The sequence below is a fragment of the Diospyros lotus genome, chromosome 2 (genome assembly GCF_014633365.1).
Source record: "Diospyros lotus cultivar Yz01 chromosome 2, ASM1463336v1, whole genome shotgun sequence".
Classification (NCBI taxonomy): Eukaryota; Viridiplantae; Streptophyta; class Magnoliopsida; order Ericales; family Ebenaceae; genus Diospyros; species Diospyros lotus.
Genome location: NC_068339.1, coordinates 42,727,057 through 42,752,000, shown reverse-complemented (window position 1 = coordinate 42,752,000; position 24,944 = coordinate 42,727,057). Strand labels below are relative to the sequence as shown.

The 24,944-nt window shown below is 41.0% G+C and overlaps 1 protein-coding gene across 2 annotated transcripts; it reads right to left on the bottom strand.

Moving 5' to 3' along the window:
- Positions 1-4,654: 4,654 nt before the first annotated feature.
- LOC127794586 (protein transport protein SEC13 homolog B-like) lies at positions 4,655-24,944 on the bottom strand. 2 transcript variants are annotated; one of them, XM_052325818.1, is made up of 2 exons: positions 24,841-24,944; positions 4,655-6,047 (listed from the first exon to the last, which is right to left on the bottom strand). In XM_052325818.1, the coding sequence occupies exon 2, from the start codon at positions 5,954-5,956 to the stop codon at positions 5,051-5,053; it is 906 nt and encodes a 301-aa protein (XP_052181778.1). In that variant the 5' UTR covers positions 5,957-6,047; positions 24,841-24,944; the 3' UTR covers positions 4,655-5,050. The 2 variants fall into 2 exon arrangements, with proteins under 2 accessions (XP_052181778.1, XP_052181777.1); XM_052325817.1 differs by having other exon boundaries at positions 24,784-24,932.

Sequence of the window (24,944 nt, the reverse complement as noted above, 5' to 3'; positions counted from 1 at the left end):
ATAGCTCTTCTCCTTATCAGGCGACTTCTAGCTCAATCCAGAGGTGGACATTCTCGATGTTGGCCTTTACCTCGACCCTTCATACATTCTCTACCTCAGCCTAAAGGAACTTTAGTCTCTCGACATCCTTTGCTATTTAGCTTTCCTTACTCAACAAGGTCTCCTCAAGCTTGAGCAATTTGGTGATGACCTTTATCAAACGCTGAGTAAGTTCGTTGAAGTAGAGGAGGATTTGCACAAGGAAAAAATAATTAAGAAAAGCTACAATTTATAAAAAAAAAATAAATCAAAAAGATAATAAGCTTACCCGGGTGATACCCTTGAATCCAAGGTCCATCAAGTAGTCCAAAATCAACTCAGTTGCATTTGATCGATCTAGCAGAGTAATAGACTTGAGGACCAACTACCTGGCAACGTCTACACTATTGAACGTGTGTTTTTTCTAGACCAACCACTAAAGGAGATATGTGAGGCCCTGCAAACGCCCTTGACTGGCTCCAAATGAGGGTTGAACCTCTTTTTACCTTCTTACATGGGTTAGAAGATAAGGGCACCTCAAGACATGTTGGGCGAGGAGCGAGTTGAGGACAAGGCCCCATGGACTTCTAGCTTTGGGGGGGGGGGGGGGGGGGGAGGGTGGCTCAACCCTCTCATGCCAATAGTTCTTGCAATCAACCTTCTTAGACTCCTTACTAACTGCACTATCCCCGAAAACCATGACTAAATAGGTGTTAATTGATTAACAAAAATAAAGAATAGGGAAAATCTAAGGAAAAGAAAAGACAAAGACCTAGGGAAAGCCTTAATTCCTAGCAGGGCTGCAGGGAAATGCCGTTGAGTCTTAAAGAGTGGTCGCACACGAGCTTCCTGGTGCTGACATGCTCAAGGCATGCTAGCTTCTTGATGGTTGCCTTCTTCTCCTCAATCAATCTAATGGTCGAGGCACTCATTTTCCCTTTCCTCCAAAAAGATAGGAAGACAAATTAGCCTATTCTCAAGACCTGACAAAAAGAAATCAACTTTTCACCCCTTGATCGAGGAAGGGGTGTCAATGTTGAACCACCAACCAGTAATGGTAGTGAAAGAATATTGCCCTCGCTCGCAAGCTACACCCTAAATAAGGATAGGAAAAGCCATGTAGTAGAAGGAATCTTCCTGATCACACAACAAATGAAAAAAGAGAAAATCCAGCCCTTGTTTCAGACTAGCTAGGAAGGATTCATCTCTAGGAGATAAAACACATCAACAGCTACAAGATATGTAAAGATGTGAACGCTGGCCTTGAGGACGTCCACATAAAGGACTAGGGTGCCCTCGAATGCCTCATGGGCTTGATGAAATTTTTTATTAATATAGCAATACTCATCCTCCAAAATTTGGTACCTTCCCATGAAAGCCTCGATTACTTCTCTATAAAGGTTAGTGACTTCCTCGATAAGGGAGGCATCCAAGATTGAGCCAAAGTTCTCAAAAGCCTCATTCTTTAGCCTAGATGACACTGCTACCCCTCATGGACAATAACATTAGACCAGTCCTCAAAACTTGAGGAGCTCGAGCTCACCCTTTCTATATCTATGTGCTCGTGAGGGATACCTAGTCAGTTGGAAGAGGAAGAAGCCAAGGGACAAAGATCAAGGACTCTTATGCTTGATAGGAAGAGCTAGGAGAATGAAATGCCAACTATGGGGAAGGCCCAGACCAACCCCTTTTATAGATGTCTAAAGGGAAGATTAATCGACGTTCACTCCTGTGGCCTTAAGGATATGGCACCTCCTCATTTGTTTTCTTTCTAGAGCAAAAAGCCAAGAACATACCCCTCTCTTCTGATTGAAGGATAGCAACAAATAGCTAAGCAAAGTATTAAATGCTAAAAGATAAGCTAGACAAAAATTGAAAATTTCTCATCCTCAACATCGATTATTGAGGATGTGATGTGTGAATCAAAAGCTGAAAAGACCTCAACTTCAACATTAATTGCTAAAGGTCTAGCAATTAGAAGTAGTAGAGACCTCTTATGTTACTCCTTAACCTAATGTTTAACTTAGGAGGGTAAGTGATGATGGATTCTCCAGTTCCTGGGGAAAAGTCCATAGCATTCTAGATTTAATTAGAGACCCAAGTTAGATGAAGCCTGAAAGGCTAGGCTTACATGAAAACCTAAGGCTACCCAAACAAGTACTATAGAAGGCCTAGGCCCAAGCCTATGCCATAACTAGTTGCTTAAACCGTCCAAATATTAGAATCCAACTATTCATGTGACATCATCCTAACCCATAACTAACCCTTCAACAAGCCTATTTAAAGGCACAATATTCTAGAAACTAGGTATAATATTTATTGCATATTTATTATATCATTCTCGAGTATAGTGACTGACTTAAGTATCGAAGAATTCATTAGGACACCAAAACTCACCTTTTTTTGCAAGAAGAACCAGTTTAGACAAGTTCAAACTCGAGGATTACTAAGACTATTTCAAAACTACAAAAAGAAAAACACACACACGAAAAGAGTATGATTGTACCATGAATTAGATGACGGTTAACCCTAAAACCATTGTCACTATTCAAATAGCCCATTCCTTCTATATTGACCACTGAGATGTTTTATGAGAAAATCCTCAATATTGGTTTTTATAGATTAAAAAATCTTCAATATTATTGACTGGAAATTTGGCAACTTTGTTTCATTTTAAGAGTCATTTGTCATTAAATTCATTATGCAGTTATTCTAACAAATAATAAGATAATGATTAATTATATAGGCTAAATCCAACATAAACTACCAAACATCATGTTATCTTAAATTAATTTATTCATATAGTGTTAAGAATAATGTGGTCATATTACGACCCATCCACAACAATAACGTACATATCATTATAAGGTATCTTCCAACACATAACCTTTTTAATTAAAAAATATTAGAACTTAATACAATTTTAACTTCAATAAATTCAAGAACATAAAAAAAAGAAAAGAAACAGAAGAAAAAAAATGTCTATCTAAACCTAATTATCCACTTTATTCAATCAAACTAACATTTTTGTGAATATCTAATTTTTAACTATAGAAATAACATAATAATTGCTATTTAATTTCAAGTGGCTTCCTTTTTCCATTTAAATGTCATCAAATCAAATTGCTATTCTAATCATGAGTAGCTTAGCTAGTAAGTGTTGGTGAGTTTGGGATATCAAATTCAAATCTAGTAAGTTTTAGATGTAATTTTTTTTAGTCTCGTATGATTCTTTGTCATGTTTTATTGAGTTTAATAGATGATGAAACTAACGATATTGTCACAAAAATTTAATATGTTAGAATATTAAATAAAATCTTAAATGTGCCTAATCTTATAAATTATAGATAAAATTATCAAAACCCAAATTTTTAAAACAGGACTGAAAATCAAAAACCAATTTTTTTGTGTAACAATTGAATCCAAATAAACTTAATAAAAAAAAAAAAACTGAAATTTTGGCTTTAGCTGAATAATGCTCCCCTAATCTTTTACACAGTAACAAAACCATAAATCAGACATGTCAAAATCATCCCAGCTTGGCATTGTGCTTATGAATGTTGACTGAGTTCTGCTTTCGTGATCTCACGATGGATCAAACAAGTATATTCTTGTCTGACTAATGATCTCAGCCATGTATCATGAGACTTGTATTAACCCAACATTAATTATTTTTGAATTGGGTATCAAACACTATGCCCAGCACTGGTCTGATATAGACATAGACAGTTTGCCATCATGTAATAACATATTATGTCTTAATTTTACTATATAAATTAGGTTACATAAACTTTGACTCCCTAATCATTTCTATTTCTATTTCTATTTCTATTTCTATTTCTATCTCTAACAAAACTTAAACCCCGATAGCAGACATAATAGTAGACGAGGGAAGTCAATATGTTGCCTGGCCTATTCTCCGTTAGGCTGTCTCCAGTCGCTCGCCATTTCCCTCACCAAGCCAAACTTTTAGGAAGGCATTCAAATTTCTGAACTCCATAGCTAGTCATTATCGCCATTTCCCTTGTTATATTTATTGTTATCTGCCATCGCCTTGCCAATTTTGACAATCGAGCTCGTCACCATAGCCCTCACCATCCCTCCCCAAAACAGCCATATCAATATTCGGCACCCCCACAACGATTATTGCCACAGCCATCACCATTGTCAATTGTAGTCAATTTGTTGACGACTTTGAAAACAGAGTCCAGATAGTCAAACACGACGATCAAAAAAGGCTCACAATCAAAAACAATAAAGAGTCAACGATAAAAAAATAACAAAAGATGAGTAGACACAACAGCATTTTCAATAATGATTGATAGGATTTGTATATTTGATTATTGATTTATATTTTATTTTATTTATATTTATTAAATTTAATTTGTATTTGTTTGATCTATCTTTATTGCTCTTTGTGTTACTCGTTTGGGATTTGTATTTTTTCTAATTATGTGCAAGATAAAAAGAATATAATTGAAATTTATTAATAAATAAATAAAATAAATGATCAAATAGAAAGTAGAATAAGAAGTTATTAGAGTAATCATAATTTTTGAGATAAAAAAAGAACAAAAAGTAAACTATTTATAATATAATAGGGAGTAGAATAAAAAGAATGCAGTCCCAACGCACGTGCGCATAAACAATAGTGAAATCATACCAAGCAAAGAAGCTGAATTTGCCTCAACTACAACTGCGCATAAGTTGCAGGTTTTGTCCGCATACTGCAAGCAAACGCACATTTGCCGGTGGTAATGGTGAAACTATGTTCATGACATTCAACTAAAAGATTTATAGTTTGACAGACCATTAACAAGCAACTATTATGTTTATCAGAAACCCACAAAAGATTAATTAACGAAACATGGAAAGGAAGATGAACATTGGGGTATACCGTCGAAATAGTTGATAAAAACCTTCATGTCTTGCAACTTTAACTCCGACAGAAGCCAAACAGTTCCAGTGTCTAGTAGCATCAATTTCCGAAAGATGTAACCAGAAGTTCAAGAACAGGTTCAAAGCTTCAATGTCATGGCTCGACTGTTGTCACCTGTTGCCATTCCCCATCTACGGCTTCTCTCCACAATGTCACGTTATGCTTCCCATCGGCCACAGCTAATAGGTTCCCGGTCAGCGACCAGGAAACCCTCCAAACAGGGGTCTGAAAATCCTTCAACACCTTACCATCCCATTGGTCCCCATCCTTTGCGACAGTCCATATGATAACTCTTCCATCCTGCGAAGCGCTAGCAATCGTGGATTTAGGGAGTCCAAGGTTAGGTGCCCAAGCAACATCCCGAACCCAATCAGTATGCATTTGAAGAGCAGGGAAGCAATCCATCTTCCAGGCCCCATTATAAAGCTTCCACACTTTTACGGTATTATCACAACCACCGGATGCAAGCTTTTGAACAGGATCCAGAAGACCAGAGCCCACAAGAGCACCAGCAGCAGTTGATGGAGCCCACGAAACTGAAGTGACACCAACTGGGTGAGCTTGGTCAATCCGTGATGTATCCCAACTGCCATCAGGTCTTGCAGTGAAAACTGAGATATTGCCATCTGACGAGCCACATGCCAGACACAAACCCAGTTCATGAGGAGCCCAATCTATCGAATTCACAGAAGCCTTGTGGTCATCAAAAACATGCGCTTGGCTCCATTCGTTCTGGTTACCTTCTTTCCAGATTATGACTTTCCCATCATAAGAACAGGAAGCAAGGAGGGAACCAAACTTGGGATGTGCCCAGGCCACTTGCCACACAGGTCCTTGGTGACCAGTTAAGGTGGCAAGATGCTGAGAAGCTGTGTTGCTAACCCCAATTATCTTAATGGTATTGTCCGAAGATGCTGTTGCAAGACGCTTACCGTAGTAATCCATTGCCACATCATGAACAGCATCTTGATGACCGGTTTCAATTTTTGGACCAGGCATTTTGCTTCCTCCAAGAAACCAACAGGCTTAAATTCCTTCACACTGAGAATTTGAGTAGGCTGCCTTTCCAATGAATTGTGAATGAACAACCCTAATCCAAAAATGTCTTGTTGATGTTAGTTTTTAAAAATGTAATTCATAGGTTGCAGATAAAAAAGTTCTACAAACCAGGTATTTCAGATGGTCAAAAATAAGTCTCATGTCAGAGACAGAATACAAAAGAACAAAGCTTCGAGTTAAGTTATTGGGGTCCCATTCTAGATTTCATGAATTAAAGAAAAAGGAGGGTAAAATAAAGTACAAATTTGAAGAGCCCACAAATATTTGTATGGTAAGGTCAAGGAACTTGTAATAAAAAAAACCACCAAACCTTAATCTCACTAGCCACTTGGCAGGATCAGCCACCAAGGAACTTACATACAGATAAATTGGGATACACAGCCATAAGAAATCATCTTAAAGATAGAAACAGACAGGTTCATGAAATGATTGAGCTGTTTATCCCAATTTATAACAACCGGAGAATTGGATCAAAGATAATAACCTATTCCACAGCAAACTTATAACCTATCCCAAACATATCAGCTTCCAGAGCTTGCTTTTAGTCTTATTCCCCAGCAAACTCATAACCTATCCCAAACATATCAATCACGAGAATTGAGCAGGAAAATCATATTATACCAATATATCATTATGCCTGGTTTCAAAATGTTTCAGAGAAATGAATGTAAATATTTGATGCATATCAAAACAAATGCTCAAGAAAGACAACAATTTTTCATTGATAATCAGGCAAGCACTTCCATAAATCAAAATTCAGTTGCTAATTACTTTTTTGTCTTCATACTATTACCACAATGTGTGTTGCACATCTTACTATCTTGAGAAATAACTATGCTTGCTTTTTCATTTATGTGGACCTAAAAACAACAGAAATCAATCAACCCCACAGGACCACTTCTTGTGATCTCATCCATCACATGTTAGTGAAGATCTTCTCTAATCTTAACTTCAGGACAAATGAACTTCAACAAAGGTATTTGTAAAGAAAATAACAGATAAAATTAAAATCTTAAAAGAATTAAAACCCCTTCTACTTTATGGTATGTACAGTTGGGAAGCAGAATAACACAGCTTATGAAATGGCCCAGATTGGGAAAAGGGCAAATGGAAAGCAAATGACAAAAACAGTTATGAGAACTAAATTCATGAATAGTGTGGTTCAACAACTAGACCCTGAACAGGTGTTCAGATTTTTTTTTTTTTTTTTTTGGGGGGGGGGGGGGGGTTGGGGCGGTGGACCAGAAGAGAGGGATAAAGATGGTTTGAGTAAGAAGAAAATATGCATCAGCAAGAGAAGCAATATAATCCCACTGCATTCTGCAAAGCACGCACAAAGAAGGTAAAAGAAGCCACATATCAAGCAGGTAAGGAGATGCTGATAAAGGCACAAGAGAGAGAAACAGGAAAAAAAAACTCTCCCAACAAAAATAATTGAGAATATAAGATTCAAATTGTCTAATAACCTCATCACATAAGAATTAGTGTTATTAATTCATTGTCATGATCACTAGACAAGACTGTGACAAGACAGATTGAACAGCCTAACTGAAAATAAAAGAAAAAGGCACCAAATCCACTCATTGAAGACATACATGAGTATGTTTTGTCTTGAACAAGTAATCCCTCTCTAGAACCTGTATCACAGAGAAGCTATTCTTCAACTAATCATGGGGTGGGGCAGGCAGACAAAATTATCAGGTTGTCAAAGTTGAACTTTAGATATAAACATGTGGTCTAGGCTGATCAAGAGTAATGGCCTTTCTGCATTAAATTCTAGAACTAAGAATTTGGTTGTGAAAAAATCAACCGGCATCCATCATGTAGTGTCACAACCCACCTAGGGGGCCATGACCATCAGTCTCACAGGTCCCTAGGAAGGTCGAAGGCCCCAGGGATCTGCAAGCATCTGAATACTCCAATTCTATACATAAACTGCCAAGAGCATAAATCACCATGACTGTACCTCGCATATATAAAGAAATAAAATGTCAAAATACATCATCTGGATCTGATCCATTACGGCCAACACTGTTACATATGGATAATTAAATGCAATAAAGCCAAATGGAATCTGAGTGTAACTATCTCCATCAATATATCTAAGAATATCTATCTATATTTGTATAACTGTATCATCAATACAAAAATGGACTACTATATTGTATGTCGGAGCAAATATTTAACACAAAATTAAATAAGAAGATAAATGAATGGTTGTGTAGCTTGTTTAACTAAGCTGCTGCTAAACGAGATTTCTCTTCTCAAAATAATCACTAAAAAATATATCAAATAAAAATATATACACATGATGAGTCACTAGAATCCAACAAACAAAAAACCACATACTACGATGGATGGGAGACAAGTGAATGCAGGTGAAAAAACAGGGTTGATGCAATAACACTTCTAATTATTTGTAGTTCAAAAATCAATATATCTAGAAAAAAGGGTTTTCCATGTGTAGAGATACATATAAAAGAGAACCAGTAAAAAAGCAGGAGTAAGACCTAGTAGCACATATAATGATATCTAAGTGCTGAGGCCTTTCATTTGACTATTTACTATCTGGTAGGCACAAGCTTGAATGTCAATGTCTTTTAGTTAACTTATGGTACCACAGGGGTGGAAGCCTAGTGGGATAGATAGCCTGGCCCTGGTGAGCCCAGAGGTCTCATGTTTGGGCCCTATGAGCCTTGGTTGCTCTCTATTGGGTCCTGAAGTAGTCCCCCCCGCCATGTGTTAATTGGGTTTAAAGGGTGAATGGGCTAATGATGTTGCCATGGAAGCCTAACACAGAACTGGTGGACCCATAGACAGCATTTGGGTGCCAACGGACCCAGTGATTCTCACTGGGTTGCCAACTTCAACAGAGCCTAACCTCATGGGTGGGGCAGAGAGTTGGACAAGATCATTCACAGCACGATATGTCTAAACCAGCAGCTAACATACCATGTTGTTAGCTATAGTGTCCCTTACAATTTGGAGCACTGTCGGTCTAAGAAACCACCCAATAAACCAACAAATATAATCACTCTTTAGCACTCTCACCGATTCACCAAAACAACATAAACAGAAAATTAAAGAATTGACAAAATGATAAAGATAGAGCAATCAAACCACACGAGTACACCGATGTTTATCCTGGTTCGAACTGATATAATCAGTCCTACATCCAGCAGTACCGAGAGCAATCCAATATGAACGAAATCAGATACAAGAGTTCCCACATTTCCTCTCGCACACGAGTACACTGTTCTCTCTTGAGATTACAAAGAACTTTTCTTGACACGAAGTCTTTCCTCTCCAACACACAGCACTCTACTCGTTTACAATAGAGAGTTTTCTGAACAATGAATGATACCCTAAGCACTAACTCGAGCCCCATATATATAGGCAATAGGACGGTTACATCAAGGGAATTAAAAATATAACAATACCTAAAATACCCTCAACTAACAGTCACCATTAAAAACACTGAACAGTCACTAACGGCCGCAAGAGATCCAACCAGGATCTCTCTATCTCTTCCTTCTAGATCCTTAATACTCAATGCAAAACATCAGTGTCGTAACTAATCTTTTCCCATGCGAGATGTACATATGCATGGATTACACTCACTATGACAAAACATTTTTTAATGCAATACATATGTCCCAGTCTCCAAATCTCATAGTCATGAAACATGTCTCAGAAACAAGTAATGGACATAGCAATGTTGCATATCATACCACAAACCTATATCTGCCACGTCTCAGGTAAACAACCATACCACATCAAAGACACATGAGGACCAGGTAAGAAGTGATGCGGGACAGCAAAGGGAAATTGCATAAAGTCAGGGAAATAGAGAAGAAATGAGCAAGAGAAGGGAAAAAAACAGAGGGAAAGAATTGGGAATGAATAAATCTCCATTGTTATTCAAAATCAATCAATCAATCAATCATTGTCACAGCCCTGGGGGTAGTAGGGGCAGCATTGTAATTGGCTCTTTCTTTGCCCGCTTTTGGCTGTTATTGTCATTGGTACCTAGCGGTTATGGCAGTTAGGCTATCCAGGGCGGTATACTCTAGAATTGTCTATGGATGGCTATAAATAAGCCATATATCAGAGGATGGGGATCATGTTATGAATGAGAATGATCTTCTCTCTCTCTCTCTCTCTCCCCCCTAATTCAAACCTTCCCTTCAAATTCCCCTCACATTATTCAAATTACATTTGACAATTGGTATCGGAAAAAGGCGATCTCAGGCCTGTAATTGAGATTTAATTGAGATCATTGATTGCTAACCGAATCTTACTAACATCCTGTTACGAATTCAGAGGCATGGAAGAGGCTGCAGATGGAGGAAGAAACACAGACGAAGCAATGGGAAACTCAATTGGAGGCAATGGAGGTAGGAATACGCCAGAATTAGGAGCAAATGGAGGATCGATTGTAAACAATGGAAATGGGAATTAGACAAATGCAGGAGGAGGTGAGCCGCAGTCGATCTGAAAATGTGGCGACTCGCGAAGCATTGCTAACATTGGTGCGAATGATGACAAGACTCAGGGAAGAATTTTTCGGCTTAGGCCAGCAATTGAGCTCTACCTTGAGCTCACTATCTCAATAGTAGAACATGAGTCTACCAACGGACTTTCCCCCGAGGGCCACCACAGCCCCGATCCTGTCGGTGCCAAGGAACCGATAGAGAACCACCAATCCTCTAGAATCCGAGGAACGTCTAGAGTCAAATGGAGAGATGAGAACCAAGGGAATTGGCAGAGTCCATGTAAACCTTCCAATGCCAATGATGGAGATTCCGGTATTCGAAGGCATTAAACCTCGATGGTGGGTTTGAAGATGTGAGAGGTTCTTCTATCAATACCAAGTGGAGGAAAGACAGAAGGCGAACATAGCGACTGCATATCTCAATGATGTGGCAAATGCATGGTTCCAAGGGTGGAATGGGAGTAGAACTGAATTGAGTTGGCCAAAGTTTGTGACTAACCTATGCAGTAGGTGTTATGATTTGCATTAGTTAAGTTTTCAGTCTCAGTAGAGGGCTTTAGTATGTAGTTGGAAATAATTTTGCATGTTTATATTTTATGTGTTTAAAATGTAACGAAAATAACTTCTATAAGTTATTTCTGACAGTCCTTATTATTTCTTTATTTGCATGTAAGTCCTTGGTTGTAACTGCCTCTTTCTTTTATAAATAGTGATGGATAGGTTCTGGGGTAGGGTAATTCAGCATTCATTCTTTCTAATTTTCTTACACAATTTCTGGAGAGAGAATTAAGAGAGCTTTGCTCGATCCTTATATTCTCGGAAGGAGAGGCTATTGTTCATAGCCAAGAGTGTGCAAGAGGGAGTGTTGTATTCCGTTGGCTTTCTAGTGGATTCAATCTCAGTCCCCAGCAGTCTGGATGTAGGGCATTTCATGCTTGAACTAGGATAAGATCCTTGTCTCTTTACTTTTCTGTTATTGCTTTGATTTACTCTAATATTGGTTATTCTATTTTTGTTCCAATCTGGTGAGATTTGGCTATGTGAGAGTGGGATTTCTTGTGTGATAATTGGTCATATATTCAACAATTTGGTATCAGAGCCTAGGATTACACATAATCTCTTTCAAGATTCATCCAAGAACCCTTAGAACAGTCTTAGAAACCCAAGGAAATGGCTCTGTCCAGTTCCGCATCAAGGTATGATATTGAAAATTTTAATAGATCAAATGATTTTTCTTTATGGAAAATAAAAATGCAAGCCCTCCTCGATAATCTTGGATTAAATGAGGCACTAAACGATGAATCAAGGGATAAAGAGAAAGTAGGGGATAGGGCAAAGACTCTCATGGCAAAACAGAGAGCAAATATAGAGGAAAAAGCTTTTAATACTTTGATAGTTTAGAAGATAAGGTATTAAGGGAAGTATCCAAGATGACTACAGTCTTAGAAATCTAGAAAAAATTGGACAGTCTCTATCTAACAAAAACCTTATCAAGTAGGTTATATCTAAAGACAAAATTCTTTACATTTAGGATGAAAGAAAATCAAAAGTTGCAAGATCATATAGATGAGTTCAATAAACTTTGCCAAGACTTAGAAAATATCAATGTAAAGTATGATGATGAAGATAGGGCACTAGTTTTATTGCACTATTTGTCTTGGTCATATAAGCACTTTGTTGATATTTTACAACATGGCAGGGATAAATTGTCTTTAGAAGATGTAATTGGAGCCCTAAATTCAAAAGACTTGAGGTATAATCAGGAAGAAAAGTCGTCCAGTGGTGATGTATTAACTGCTAGGTCTAGGAGTTCCAAGAAGGAACACAAAGGGAAAAGTAAATCTAGATCTAAGTCAAGAAATGGGAGAAATCCTGTTAAGTGTTATCATTGCCAAGAAGAAGGGCATTTTAAGAGAAATTGTCCAAAGAGGAAGAAAGATTTCAAGGAGAAGAATGTCTCAGATGGTGGAGCATCAATTTGTGAGTTTGGGTATGATAGTTCTAATGCACTAACAATGTGTGAGAACTCAGTGAAGGAAATGCGGATCATGGATTTCAGTTGTTCCTTCCACATGACACCCAATAGACATAGGTTTGCAAATTACCAGGCCACTGATGGGGGCAAGGTCCTTCTAGGAAATTATCATGAGTGTAAGGTCCAAGGAATAGGAGAAGTAAGGCTTAAGATGCATGACAATACCTATAGGACCCTTCAAGCTGTAAGACACATCCCGGAATTAAAAAGAAATTTAATCTCTCTTGGTGAATTAATTAGAAATGGCTATAGTAAGGGAGAGGGAGATACACTTAAGGTATCCAAAGGATCCCTAGTGTGTATGAAGGCCAACGAACATAATGGGATATATGTTTTGAAGCTGCTGGGTTAAATGGGGAAGCAGCAGTGGTAGGTGATAAGGCAGCCACAATATCAAGATTGTGGCACCTTAGGATGGCTCATATAAGTGAGCTTAGCCTTAAAGAATTAACCAAACAAGGGATGTTAAAAGGGAACCAAGTGGCAAGTTTAGATAAGTGTGAATCCTGTATATATGGGAAGGCCACTAAGGTAAAATGATAGGTCCCGGTTCATGGGACTTACCAAAGAAGGTCCAAGAGGCAGGGGTGGGGTGGTAAATTTGCTGGCTGGAAGAACTGAAGGACACAGGTAGAGGCGGAAGATGAGGAGATATCCATGCATGCCTTGCAAGGATGCCCCACAGGAAAGATAATTAAGGTAAAATGATGGGTAGGCAAGAAGAAGCTGATGATACTAACTGACAGTGGGAGCACTCATAGCTTCCTTAACGAAGAGACTGCCATAGATTTACAGTGCAATACACAAGAAACCCCTCCCTTGTCAGTTGCGATTGCAAATGGGAGCAAGATGATCAGTAGGTACAAGTGCTAGGGATTTAAATGGAAGATGCAAGGCCAAGAGTTTATTGCAAACCTTCGGATCCTTAAGTTAGGAGGCTGCCACATTGTTTTAGGGGTTGATTAGATGAAGACAGTCTACCCCCTGGTGTTCGATACCAATACTTTAGAGGTCACTTTTGAAATTGAAGGGAAGAAGATCACACTGACCGAATAGATGGAGAAACAGGAGTGAAAGGTAATGTCTGGCCGAAGAATGTAGAGATTGCTAGATCAAGGGAGGACACCTCGATCGCCCACCTACATTCTATATATGCAGTGGAAGTTGGGAACGATACAGAGGATGAAGGGAGACAAACAACCCAAACCAATGCAATTCACAACTAGGCCGAATCTAATTCCACCCTACAAGCAATCACTAAGCTAAACACATGCGATCTCTTACACTCATTATTGATGGAATTTGAGGATCTCTTTGCCGAGCCCCCCCCCCCCCCCCCCCCCACCCCCGCGATTCTTAGACCATTCTATACACTTGAAGCCAAATGCAGAACCCATTAACATTTGAGCCTATTGCCGAAATCAAGAAGTTGGTGACGGAAATGTTATCTAAGGCCATAATCCAACCAAGCCAAAGTCCATTTGCCTCCCCAGTCATTCTAGTTAAGAAGAAGGATGGAACATGACGATTTTGCATAGATTATCATCAATTAAACTATATCACAATCAAGAATAAATTCCCTATTCCTATCATTGAGGACTTCTTTGATGAGCTACCTGGTGCCACAATCTTTTCCAAGCTGGACCTAACCTCTGGTTACCACCAAATTAGAATGAATCCAACCGATACCCACAAGACAGCTTTTCAAACCCATCACAGGCATTACAAGTTCCTAGTCACGCCCTTTGGCTTGATTAACGCCCCAACAACGTTTCAAGCCCTCTTGAATCACATCTTTAAACCTTACCTAAGGAAGTTTATTCTTGTGTTCTTCAACGATATACTCATATATAGCCCCAACTTGGACCAACATATATCCCACCTCAGAATGACCTTCAAGATCCTCAAATGTAATCAATTATGTGTGAAGAGATCCAAGTGTACCTTTGCTGAAATTCAGGTGGAATACTTAGGCCATATCATCACAGGGCAGGGGATCAACACAGATCCAAAGAAGATTGTAGCCATGGTGGAATGGCCAAGACCTCAATCAATTAGGAAGCTGGGGGCTTCTTAGGTCTAACTAGGTACCACCGGAGGTTCATCAAGAGGTATGGGATAACTAGTAAACCATTAACTACATTGCTTAAGAAGAATAACTTCGGATGGAATAAAAAGGCAGATGAAGCATTCCAAACACTAAAGACAAACATGACTCAAGCACCAATACTAACCTTATCGAATTTTTCAAAACCCTTCACTCTAGAAATGGATGCTTGTGAAACAAGGGTGGGAGCTATACTAACTCAAGAGGGTAGACTAATGGCCTTCCTTAGCCAAGCCCTAGCCCCAAAGCACTTGGGCTTAAGCATATATGACAAAGAGTTAATTGCAGTATTGATGGTTGTTGATAAATGGAGTTACTACATGGAGGGTAATTCATTTGTTATCAAGGCAAACCATGAGAACCTCAAGTTCTTAACACAACTAAGAATTTGCACTTAGTTGCAACGTAAGGGGGTTACCAAATTATTAGGTCTAGACCACACCATACAATATAGGAAAGGGAAGGAGAATAAGGTGGCTGATGCTTATCTCGAAAGGAAGAATGGGGAAGCTGCCAAGCTATTTCAGCTGCAATGCCAAAATGGGTGCAAGACATATCAGCCAGCTATGAGCACTCAACATGGATCAAGGACATACTATCCCAACTAGTTGTGCAACCACAAGGCCAGAAAACTACACCTTAGCGACAAGGCTTCTCAGGTATAAAAGGAGAATGGTGGTCGAGGAGGATACACAACTCAATGAGAGAATCCTCCATGCAATGCATGACTCTCCTTTAGGGGGACACTGTGGGTGGAATGTGACTTACCACCAAGTGAGACAGTTGTTCTATTGGTCAGGATTAAAAAAGGATGTGACCCAATATGTACTAAAGTGCACTACCTGTTAACGATGAAAACAAGAACAAGTACCCTACCCGGGCTTGCTACAACCCTTAGCTATACCAAACCAAGCATGGCAACACATTACAATGGACTTTGTGGAAGGTTTACCGAGGTCAAAGGGCTTTGATACAATCCTAGTGGTAGTAGATAAGCTAACTAAATTCAATTACTTCATCAGTTTGGCACATCCCTTCACAGCCACAGAAGTGACAAGGAAGTTGATGGACATAGTGTTCAAAATTAATGGCTTAGCTCAGTCAATAATCTCTAACCGGGATATGATATTCACTAGTCAATTTTGGAAAGAGCTATTCAACAAGTTGGGGGTTGGTTTGCACATGTTAACAGCCTATCATCCGAAAACTGATGGGCAGACGAAAAGAGTGAACCAATACCTTGAGACTTATCTCAAATGCCTCTGTTTTTCTAGGCTGAAGAGTTGGAATAAATGGTTAACTTTGGCACAGTGGTGGTACAATTCAAACCTAGATTGCACAGAAACGAAAACGAGAAATGTTTTCGACAAGAGACGAAAATGCGGGGTAAACTATAAATTTAAAAAATATAAGAGCTTTTTTGCAAATATAATTTTATAAAAATAGTTCAAACATAAATTCCATAATGCATTCAAACATAACTAAATTGATTTTATATAGCAACAATCACGTCCCAATAATAAAGTGCACTCCAAAAATTTAGCATCTTGATTAACAGATGTCAAACCTTAGCGAATCTGACAGTGAGTTCCAAAGAATTCGACGAATTCTCTAGAGAAAGGAAGATAGAATCCGAGAAAGAGAGGGAGAGAATTGAGGAAGAATTCAGAATGAGTTTTGATTTAAAAATTCAGCATGATCCATACAGTTTGTGCGCTCCTTTATATAGGGAGGATACCGCGTGTCTATTCTCGCCAAGGCGAGGTTATTTACATGAGTGTCCTCCTTCTAGAATTAACTACATAACTACCTACCCATGTGCATGTGACACTCACCACTTGCATGACTTATTCCCTAGCTAGTGACTTATACCATGACAAATTTTCTCGGGCTTGAAACATTTCTTGTCCTCAAGAAATTGTGAGTAAATTGGCTGCTTGCGGAAATTGCCGGAGTAGATCCGATAAGTACTCCCAGGTGTTGCTGTCATATGGAAGGTTAGACCATTTAACCAGCACCTGAATAATTGGGGGCCCATGCTTGTAAAGGACCTGCTTATCCAGGATTAAGCTCGATTGTGCTGTAACGTTTGCCTCTCTTGACATTTGTGGTAGAGTATAAGCTACCTACTGATCTCCTACTAACTTCTTAAGTAAGGATACATGGAAAACTGGGTGGATCCTGGTCTCCTCTGGCAGTTTAAGCTTATAGGCCACAGTGCCTATCTTAGCTTCAATGGTGTAGGGCCTGTAGTACTTGGGACTTAACTTGGTTATCTGGCCCTGGGCAATCTTCTTGAGATGTGATGGTTGGAGCTTTAAATAAACCTTTTCCCCTACATCGAATTTCCTCTCACTTCTCTTTTTATCCACGTATTGCTTCATGCGGTTTTAGGCCACTGCCAATTCGTTCTTGAGCTGCTGTAATACATTCTGTCTTTTTTTCCAAATAATCCTCCACTGTGGCCACCGTAGTGCCTTCCCCAATAGCTGGAAGAAGTGGGGGTGGATAGCCGAATAGTGCTTCAAAAGGTGACCGTTTAATCAAGGCATGATAACAGGAGTTGTACCACCATGTGCAAAAGAAATCCATATGTGCCATCCCTTAGGGTGAAGGAAACATAGGTACCTTAAACACCCTTCCACACACTGGTTCACCCGCTCGGTCTGGCCATCCGTCTGAGGATGGTAGGCTATAGACATCTTCAATCTCACTCCTAAGGCCTTCATAAGCTCCTACCAGAATAAGCTAGTGAAAATCTTATCTCGATCGAAAATTATTGAGTGAGGGACCCCATGCAACTCCATAACTTGGTCAAGGAAAGTTCTAGCCACTTCCCGAGCAGAATATGGATGAGTTAACCCAATAAAGTGAGCGAATTTCGTGAGTCTGTCCACTATGACCATAATACAGTTTGCCTTCCAATTTAGGTAAACCCTCTATAAAGTCCATGCTGATGCTTTCCCATGCCTGAGCAAGGATAGGTAGGGGCTGTAATAAACCTGGGGAGGCTATTGTTTCATGTTTACATCGGCTGTAAGTATCACAGGCCATCACAAACTCCGTTACATACCTTTTCATCTAGGGCCAATAGAAGAGTTGTTTCACTTTGTGATAAGTGTTCTGGATTCCTGAGTGGCCATCCATTGGTGACTCATGTAAGGAGCTCAGTATCTTCTTCTTTAAGATCTCATTGTTCCTTATCAATAATCTCCCTTTATGCTTCATTATTCCATGACTCAGCCTATATCCAGGCTTGCTATTGGGGTTGAGTATTAACTGTTCCTTAAGCTTTTGCATCTTCTGATCTCCTTCATAACTTTCCTCTACTTCCTTGTACCAGTCCAGGGTCACCATCGTGAGGGCGGCAGTGTGTCCTTCTTCAAAGCATCTAGAGAGGGCATCAGCAGCCACATTCTCTCTTCCCTTCTTATATTGGATGGGTCCAAACCCATAAGTTTGGCCATTCCTTTTCGTTGAAGATGTGTCTATAGTTTTTGTTGGAGAAGAAACTTAAGACTTTCGTGGTCAGTGCGTATAATAAACTGACCCCCTTCTAAGTAATGTTTCCACCTTTCCACAACCATCACTACTGCTAATAACTCCTTCTCATATATGCTCAGTCCGGCATGTTTGGAAGATAGGGATTTACTGAGATAAGCTAAAGGTCTGTCCTCTTGCATTAACACTACCCCTATACCCGTTCCACAAGCATCCATCTCAAGGATGAATGGCTTATTGAAATCCGATAATCCCAGCACCAGCGCCTTGGACATGGCATCCTTCAACTGCCCAAATGCTCTCTCTGCCTCTAGTCCCCACTTAAGCCCATCTTTCTTTAGGAGTTTGGTTAATGGTCAGCTGATGAGGCCATAATTTATGATAAAACGCCTGTAATAGCCGGTTAGTCCCAGGAAACCCCCCAAAGCCTTCAAGTTGACAGGCTTTGGCCAATTCACCATAACAGCTACCTTCTTGGGATCAGTACTCACCCCCGCCCCTAAAATAACATGGCCAAAGGCGCATTTAGATCGCTTAATATACAATTGGCTAGACTTTGAGGATATCGAATGTAGTCCTTAGATGTTGCAAATGTTGGGTGTAAGTTTGGCTATAAATTAAGATGTCATCGAAGAAAACTAAGATGAATTTACGTAGGAAAGGCTCAAAGACTTGGTTCATAAGTGATTGGAAGGTAGTGGGAGCATTGGTGAGCCCAAATGGCATCACCAAGAACTCGTAGTGGCCATGATGGGTTCGAAAAGTGGTGATGTCATCAGGTTTCATGCGAATCTAATGGTAGCCTGAACGTAAATCCAGTTTGGAAAATATTAAAGCATTCTTTAGTTCATCGAGTAAATCTTCGATAATAGGAATTGGAAACTTATCTTTGATGGTTAAGGCATTAAGTTGACGATAGTCAACACAAAAACACCATGCCCCATCTTTTTTTTTTGACAAGTAGGACAAGAGATGCATATGGGCTTTGGCTTGATCGGATTAGGGACTGCTGCAACATTTCCTTCACCATCTTTTCAATTTCAGTTTTCTGTTGGGGGGGGGGTATCGGTATGATCGAATGTTAACAGGTTCGGAGTTAGGTTTCAAGTTGATTGAGTGGTCGAGGGATCTTTAGGGTGGCAAGGAGCTAGGTTCTACAAACAATTCCTCATACTCAGTCAAAAGTATATTAAGACAATCTAGTTGTTGTACCTCTATTCGATTTTGATCTCGGTTGAGTGTTGTCAAGTATGGTTCTCCTTGCAACTAATTTCCTTCTTCTGCCTCCTCAATAGCTTGGATTGAGAACAATTGGGTCACTTGAGCCCACTTGCTTTTGAGCAGCTTCTGCAGCTTCCTTCCCGTAATCATTTTACAAGCCCCAATCTCCTTGCTGCTTGTGAAAGTCATTTTCTTCCCCCCCCCCCCCCCCCCCCTTTTCAAAAGTCACTTCCATTTGGTTAAAATCAAAGCTAATAGGGCTCACTTGTTTCATCCAGTCCATTCCAAGCACTACATCACAGCCTCCTAGCTTGAGTAGTCTTACATTCGCCTCAAACAATTCACCCTGTATTTCCCAACAAAACTCGGTGCAAGCTGACTTGCTTAGCACCTTGTGACCATTGGCAACGGTCACCGGCAGGGGTTGGGTCCCTGTCATCTAGCAATGGAGCTTCTTGGCAGTGCCATCATCCAAGAAACTGTGTGTAGACCCACTGTCGATTAAGATCATTAGGCTGCTATTCAGTACCCTACCTTCCACTTTGATAATCTTGTTGTTGGTTAACCCCTCAAGTGCATGTAGCGAAATTTCTCCGTTATCTTCTTCTTCCAACTCTTCTTCTTCTATTATCTCTTCTTCGTTTCCCACAGCTTCTTCTTAACCTTCTAGCAAGAGTAATTGCCTTTTGCATTGGTGTCCCGGGTGGTACCGGTCACCACATTTAAAACAAAGCCCAACCTGCCTCCTTTGTTCTAACACATTGCCACTCTGGCCTACCGAGTAGCTGTCAAGTGTAGTCATTGCCACCCCCCTTGCCCCAGGGTTCACCCTGCCCAACTCTCTTCCATATCCTCTCTTCATTAGCATCACCATTCCCCCATTAGCTCCTCTGTTTTGCTGCCTTTGTTTGTTCATGATCGATTCTACTATGATCTCTTGTAGTCTTGCATTCTCTATTGCCTCCTCGACAGTTTCCGGCCTCAGCATCTTGACTATAGGTCGAAGCTCTTCGTTCAACCCACTTAAGAAACTCGAGACAAAATACGCTTCGAACATATAAGGGTTCAGGGTGACCATAATCGATCTCAGCTCTTCGAATCGTGCTTGATAAGCCTACACACTTCCTTCTTGTCTTAATTTTTTGAATTCTTCTACCACATCCTTCCTATTTCTGTCCTCGAACCTTTCGCATTATTTGTCCGTGAATTCTCCCCACGGACACTCTCCCCTACTCTGTGACCAACCTTGGTACTAGGCATCCCCCATGTCATTGAGGTATGTGGCTACCAAGGATACCCTTCATTCCCTTGGTATATTGTACCACTCAAACATCCTTTCACATCTTCTAACCCACCACCACAAATTACTCCCATCAAATACGGAAATCTCCATCTTAGGCATAGGGAACACCGGTTGATTATAGACAACCGGTCCTCCTCGCCTAAATTCTACGTCTACATCCTCTTCCACTCTCGATGCTATCACAATCTCAGCGGCCCCAGTATTTCCGTTCCTTCCTCCGACACCGGTCAGGACTGGTTCCGTCCTTTCCCTTGGCGAGAAATTAGGTGATAGGCTTACCTGGTTCTGGCGTGTAAACATCACCATGAAGCTCTGCAACTGCTCACGTATCTGATTTCCCACTTCATCCCTGATTCCATCCAACCTCCTCTCCAAATTGCCAAGATACGCATCCACCCTTCTGTCCATCGTCGTGATTGCTTCATGGTTGCGATTGGATCCAATTTCCAGTAGTTCCACCCAAGCTCACAGATCGGTCACCGTCGCATGGAATTGTTGCACCTGAGACTCGAAGTTCTTCATTCGAGTTTATTGCTGCCAAAATACAACAATTAAAATTTGTGATGTGGGGTCCACTCGAGCTCGGTGTCGGGTGAAGTTAGGTTGCCGTAAGAGATGTTGCTTCAAGGGAGGTTGCCGTTAGGATGCTCGCCGCAAGGATTTACCGCTAGTTCTCGTCACTAGCTTTCGCCACTAGCTCTCGTCACCAGCTTCGCCACAAGGTTCGCCACAAACTTCGCCACAAGCTTTGCCGCTAGCTTCGCCACGAGGCTTCGCCGCAAGCTTCGCCGCTAGCTTCGCCACAAGCTTTGCCGCTAGCTTCGCCACGAGCTTTGCCACAAGCTTCGCCACAAGGTCTTGCCGCTAGCTTTGCCACTAGCTTCGCCACAAGGTCTTGCCACTAGCTTTGCCACAAGGTCTTGCCGCTAGCTTTGCCACTAGCTTTGCCACAAGGTCTTACCACTAGCTTCGCCACAAGGCTTCGCCGCTAGCTTCGCCACAAGCTTTGCCGCAAGCTTCGTCGCTAGCTTCGCCACAAGCTTTGCCGGTAGCTTCACCACGAGGTTCGCCACAAGGTCTTGCCACTAGCTTTGCCACAAGGTCTTGCCACTAGGCTTCGCCACAAGCTTTGCCGCTAGCTTCGCCGCTAGATTCGCCGCAAGCTTTGCCGCTAACTTCGCCACGAGGTTCGCCACAAGGATTCGGCTCTGTTAATGCTGAGAAAATAGGTTAGAAAGCTCGCGGGAATCTTCCCCGCGAAGGCCCTCCGATGCCAAAATCAGTCCCGAATCCCGATGAATATTCACAAAAAAATAGTCAAAGTATATTCAAAGTGATAAGATTTACCGAAGTTGGAGGTCCCCATTAATGTCCTGTAGCTGGGTATTTATAGGGCACGATTCTCAAGGGTGGCTGGTGTCGACACGTGGCGGTTGCTGAATGGGTCAGAGCCAAGCCAAAAAGGTGGGGGAGGCTGCTACGATGCGCCCACGAGGCAGCGGGGCCTCGCGGCAGTGTGCCTTGCGGCCAGCACTGCCGCAAGGCAGCTACCCTCCTCGCGGCCGCGAGGCTGTTGTGCCTCGCGGCAGACAGTCGCGAGGTTGGGCCTCGCGACGCGCGGTCGCGAGGCTGCTGTGCCTCGCAACGTGCAGTCGCGAGGCACCTCGTGGCAAACAACCGGCCTCGCGGCTGTTTTCCGCGAGGCTGGGCCTCGCAACGCGCGGCCTCGCAGCTGCGCCGCGCCTCGCGACCGTTGATCCTTGCGGCTGCCTGCCAGCTGGCGGCAACAATTGTCGCCAGCTTTCTTTAATTTTTCTTTTCTTTTTTGATTTTCTTTTACCCTTTTTTTCATGGCACTACAGAGTTCCTTCCACCATCTACGTCTTCTACCCAGAATGAGCTCTAATACCAGATTTGTCAGACCTTAGCAAATCTGACAGTGAGTTCCAAAGAATTCAAAGAATTCTCTAGGGAAAGGAAGATAGAATCCGAGAAAGAGAGGGAGAGAATTGAGAAAGAATTCAGAATGAGTTTTGATTTAAAAATTCAGCATGATCCATACAATTTGTGCGGTCCTTTATATTGGGAGGATACCGCGTGTCTATTCCCGCCAAGGTGAGGTTATTTACATGAGTGTCCTCCTTCTAGAATTAACTACACAACTACTTGCTCATGTGCATGTGACACTCGCCACTTGCATGACTTATTCCCTAGCTAGTGACTTATACCATGACAACAAAGAGTTTTAAATGACAGTTAAATTCATTCTTTTCCAAACTTCATCTAGTCAAAATAAAAAATAAAATAAATTCATTCTTTTCCATATCTTCTTCCAAATACACTACATGTAAGGCAGTGAGAGGGGGGGTTTACTTAGAGCAACAGGCGACGAGGGAACTGGAAATGGAAGCAAGGGGTGAGAAGGAGAACGAACCAGAACCAAAAGCAAGAGGGGCAAGAAGGAGAACGAACTAGAACCAAAAGCAAGAGGGGCGACAAGGAACGACCGCGACAAGGGAACTGGAAATCGAAGCGAGAGGCCTGATCTTTAGTGAACGACGACGAGGGAACATCGAAGAAGCAAGAGGGGACCTGGGATTCGGAAAGTAATCGCTGGAAGAAGAAGAAGATTGAAAAGAGGGGAAAATAAGACTGAAGAAAAAGACTAAAAAGAAAATAGGGAAAGTAATCGCTAGGATTCGTGTCTAAGCTGTGCGGCACTTGTCGGAAACTTGTTTTCAACAAATTTATATAAATTCTGAAATGGCCTGAAACTTTTCATAAATTACAAAAAGGGCCCAAAAAACGTTTCGGGCCGTTTTTCCCATTTTCAAAACGCAAAACAGTTCGAAAACGCTGAAACGACGTCTCCAAGCCATTTCTCTGCTTCATAGATTCAAACTACCATTCCTCACTTAAGAGATCTCCTTTTGAAGCTTTCTTTGGTTACAAAGCCCCTACACTACCTGCAGTCATGCACTACACTCCTACAAAGACCATGGTGGATCAATACTTGGGGCAAAGGCAAGAAACCAGCAATAAAAGGATGCTTAAGAAGTGTTATTCCTGATAGCTTAATACCAGCAATTGTTTTTAGCTTGTATAGCAGAGATACATATATAAACACAAACACTACTACTTCTAGAGTTGAAGAATGAGTGGAAATTGCCCCCAAAATACAGGTCAAGTGGTTGGGCCACGATAAGTTGGGATTCGCATCAGTAGGTTGTGGGTTCAATTCATTGCCCTGCGCAGTGAGATAAAGCCTCCACCTGTAATTTACCTCATCTACTGAAATCGAGGGCACGAGCCGCAAAGGACTGCTAAAGGGCAGTAATCCAGAAATGAGTGGAAATTAATCAAAATTAATGCCTCCAAACAGTGAGATTAAATCCAAAGGACTGAGAAATATTATATCACCTCCAACGAAAGTATGAAGTAAAAAATGAAAAAAAAAATTAATAGAAGCATGGATCAGAAATTATAAAGGGTGCTATCACCACTCGCCGATCGCTGTTCCACGTCCTCGACGTCACTAGCAGCAGTAGTCTCTCAAAGTTTTGAAGATGGCAGTTGTCTGGCCTGCCAGCAGCCCCACAGGGGTTAGGGGAAGCAGCCTCAAAAGTTCTTATCTTAAACTTCAACTTTCTCCATTATGGTAAAAAAATGATAATCCTCTTCATTCAGCTATTTTTCCACCATTTTACTGCAATATTTCTTTTCCTTCCCATTTAAGTTTACGCCAAAAAGAGGAAATCAACTGTTTCGCTTCGCCGCATCTTGTTTTCGTAAAATTCGTCTAGCGATTGTGTACCATAAAGAAAGAAGCAGTACAAATAAATGGGCACAAAAAATAGGGTTTGCACAGCAATTCAAAATTTCAAATGCCAGGACTGCAATTTACTTCATGGCATTTCACGGCTCAAAGTAGCGTCAGCAAGTCACGAGAAGAAGGTTACAGCATAATATCAAGACAGAAACGTGAACATGCATATAGATCAGACACGATTACTTCAAAGCACAAATCAGTCAAACACGGAAGAACGGAAAGAAATCAGAAATCTGAATCGACGTGGAAACCTAATTGATCTGTTCGAGTACATACAGAAGTCAAAAGGGAAGAACTTTAAGGAGGCAGAAATAACATGCACATGTGAAGTACCCGGCGCATCGAAGAGCTTCCAAATACAAGGGCTTTCGCTGAATCGTCTTTTTTGAAGGGGGAAAATGCCCGACTGCAGCACCTCCCGAGGACTGAAAGGTCTC

What these genes read in the sequence shown, in the direction of transcription:
- LOC127794586 (XM_052325818.1), bottom strand. Translation starts at nt 5,956, where the DNA reads ATGCCTGGTCCAAAAATTGAAACCGGTCATCAAGATGCTGTTCATGAT.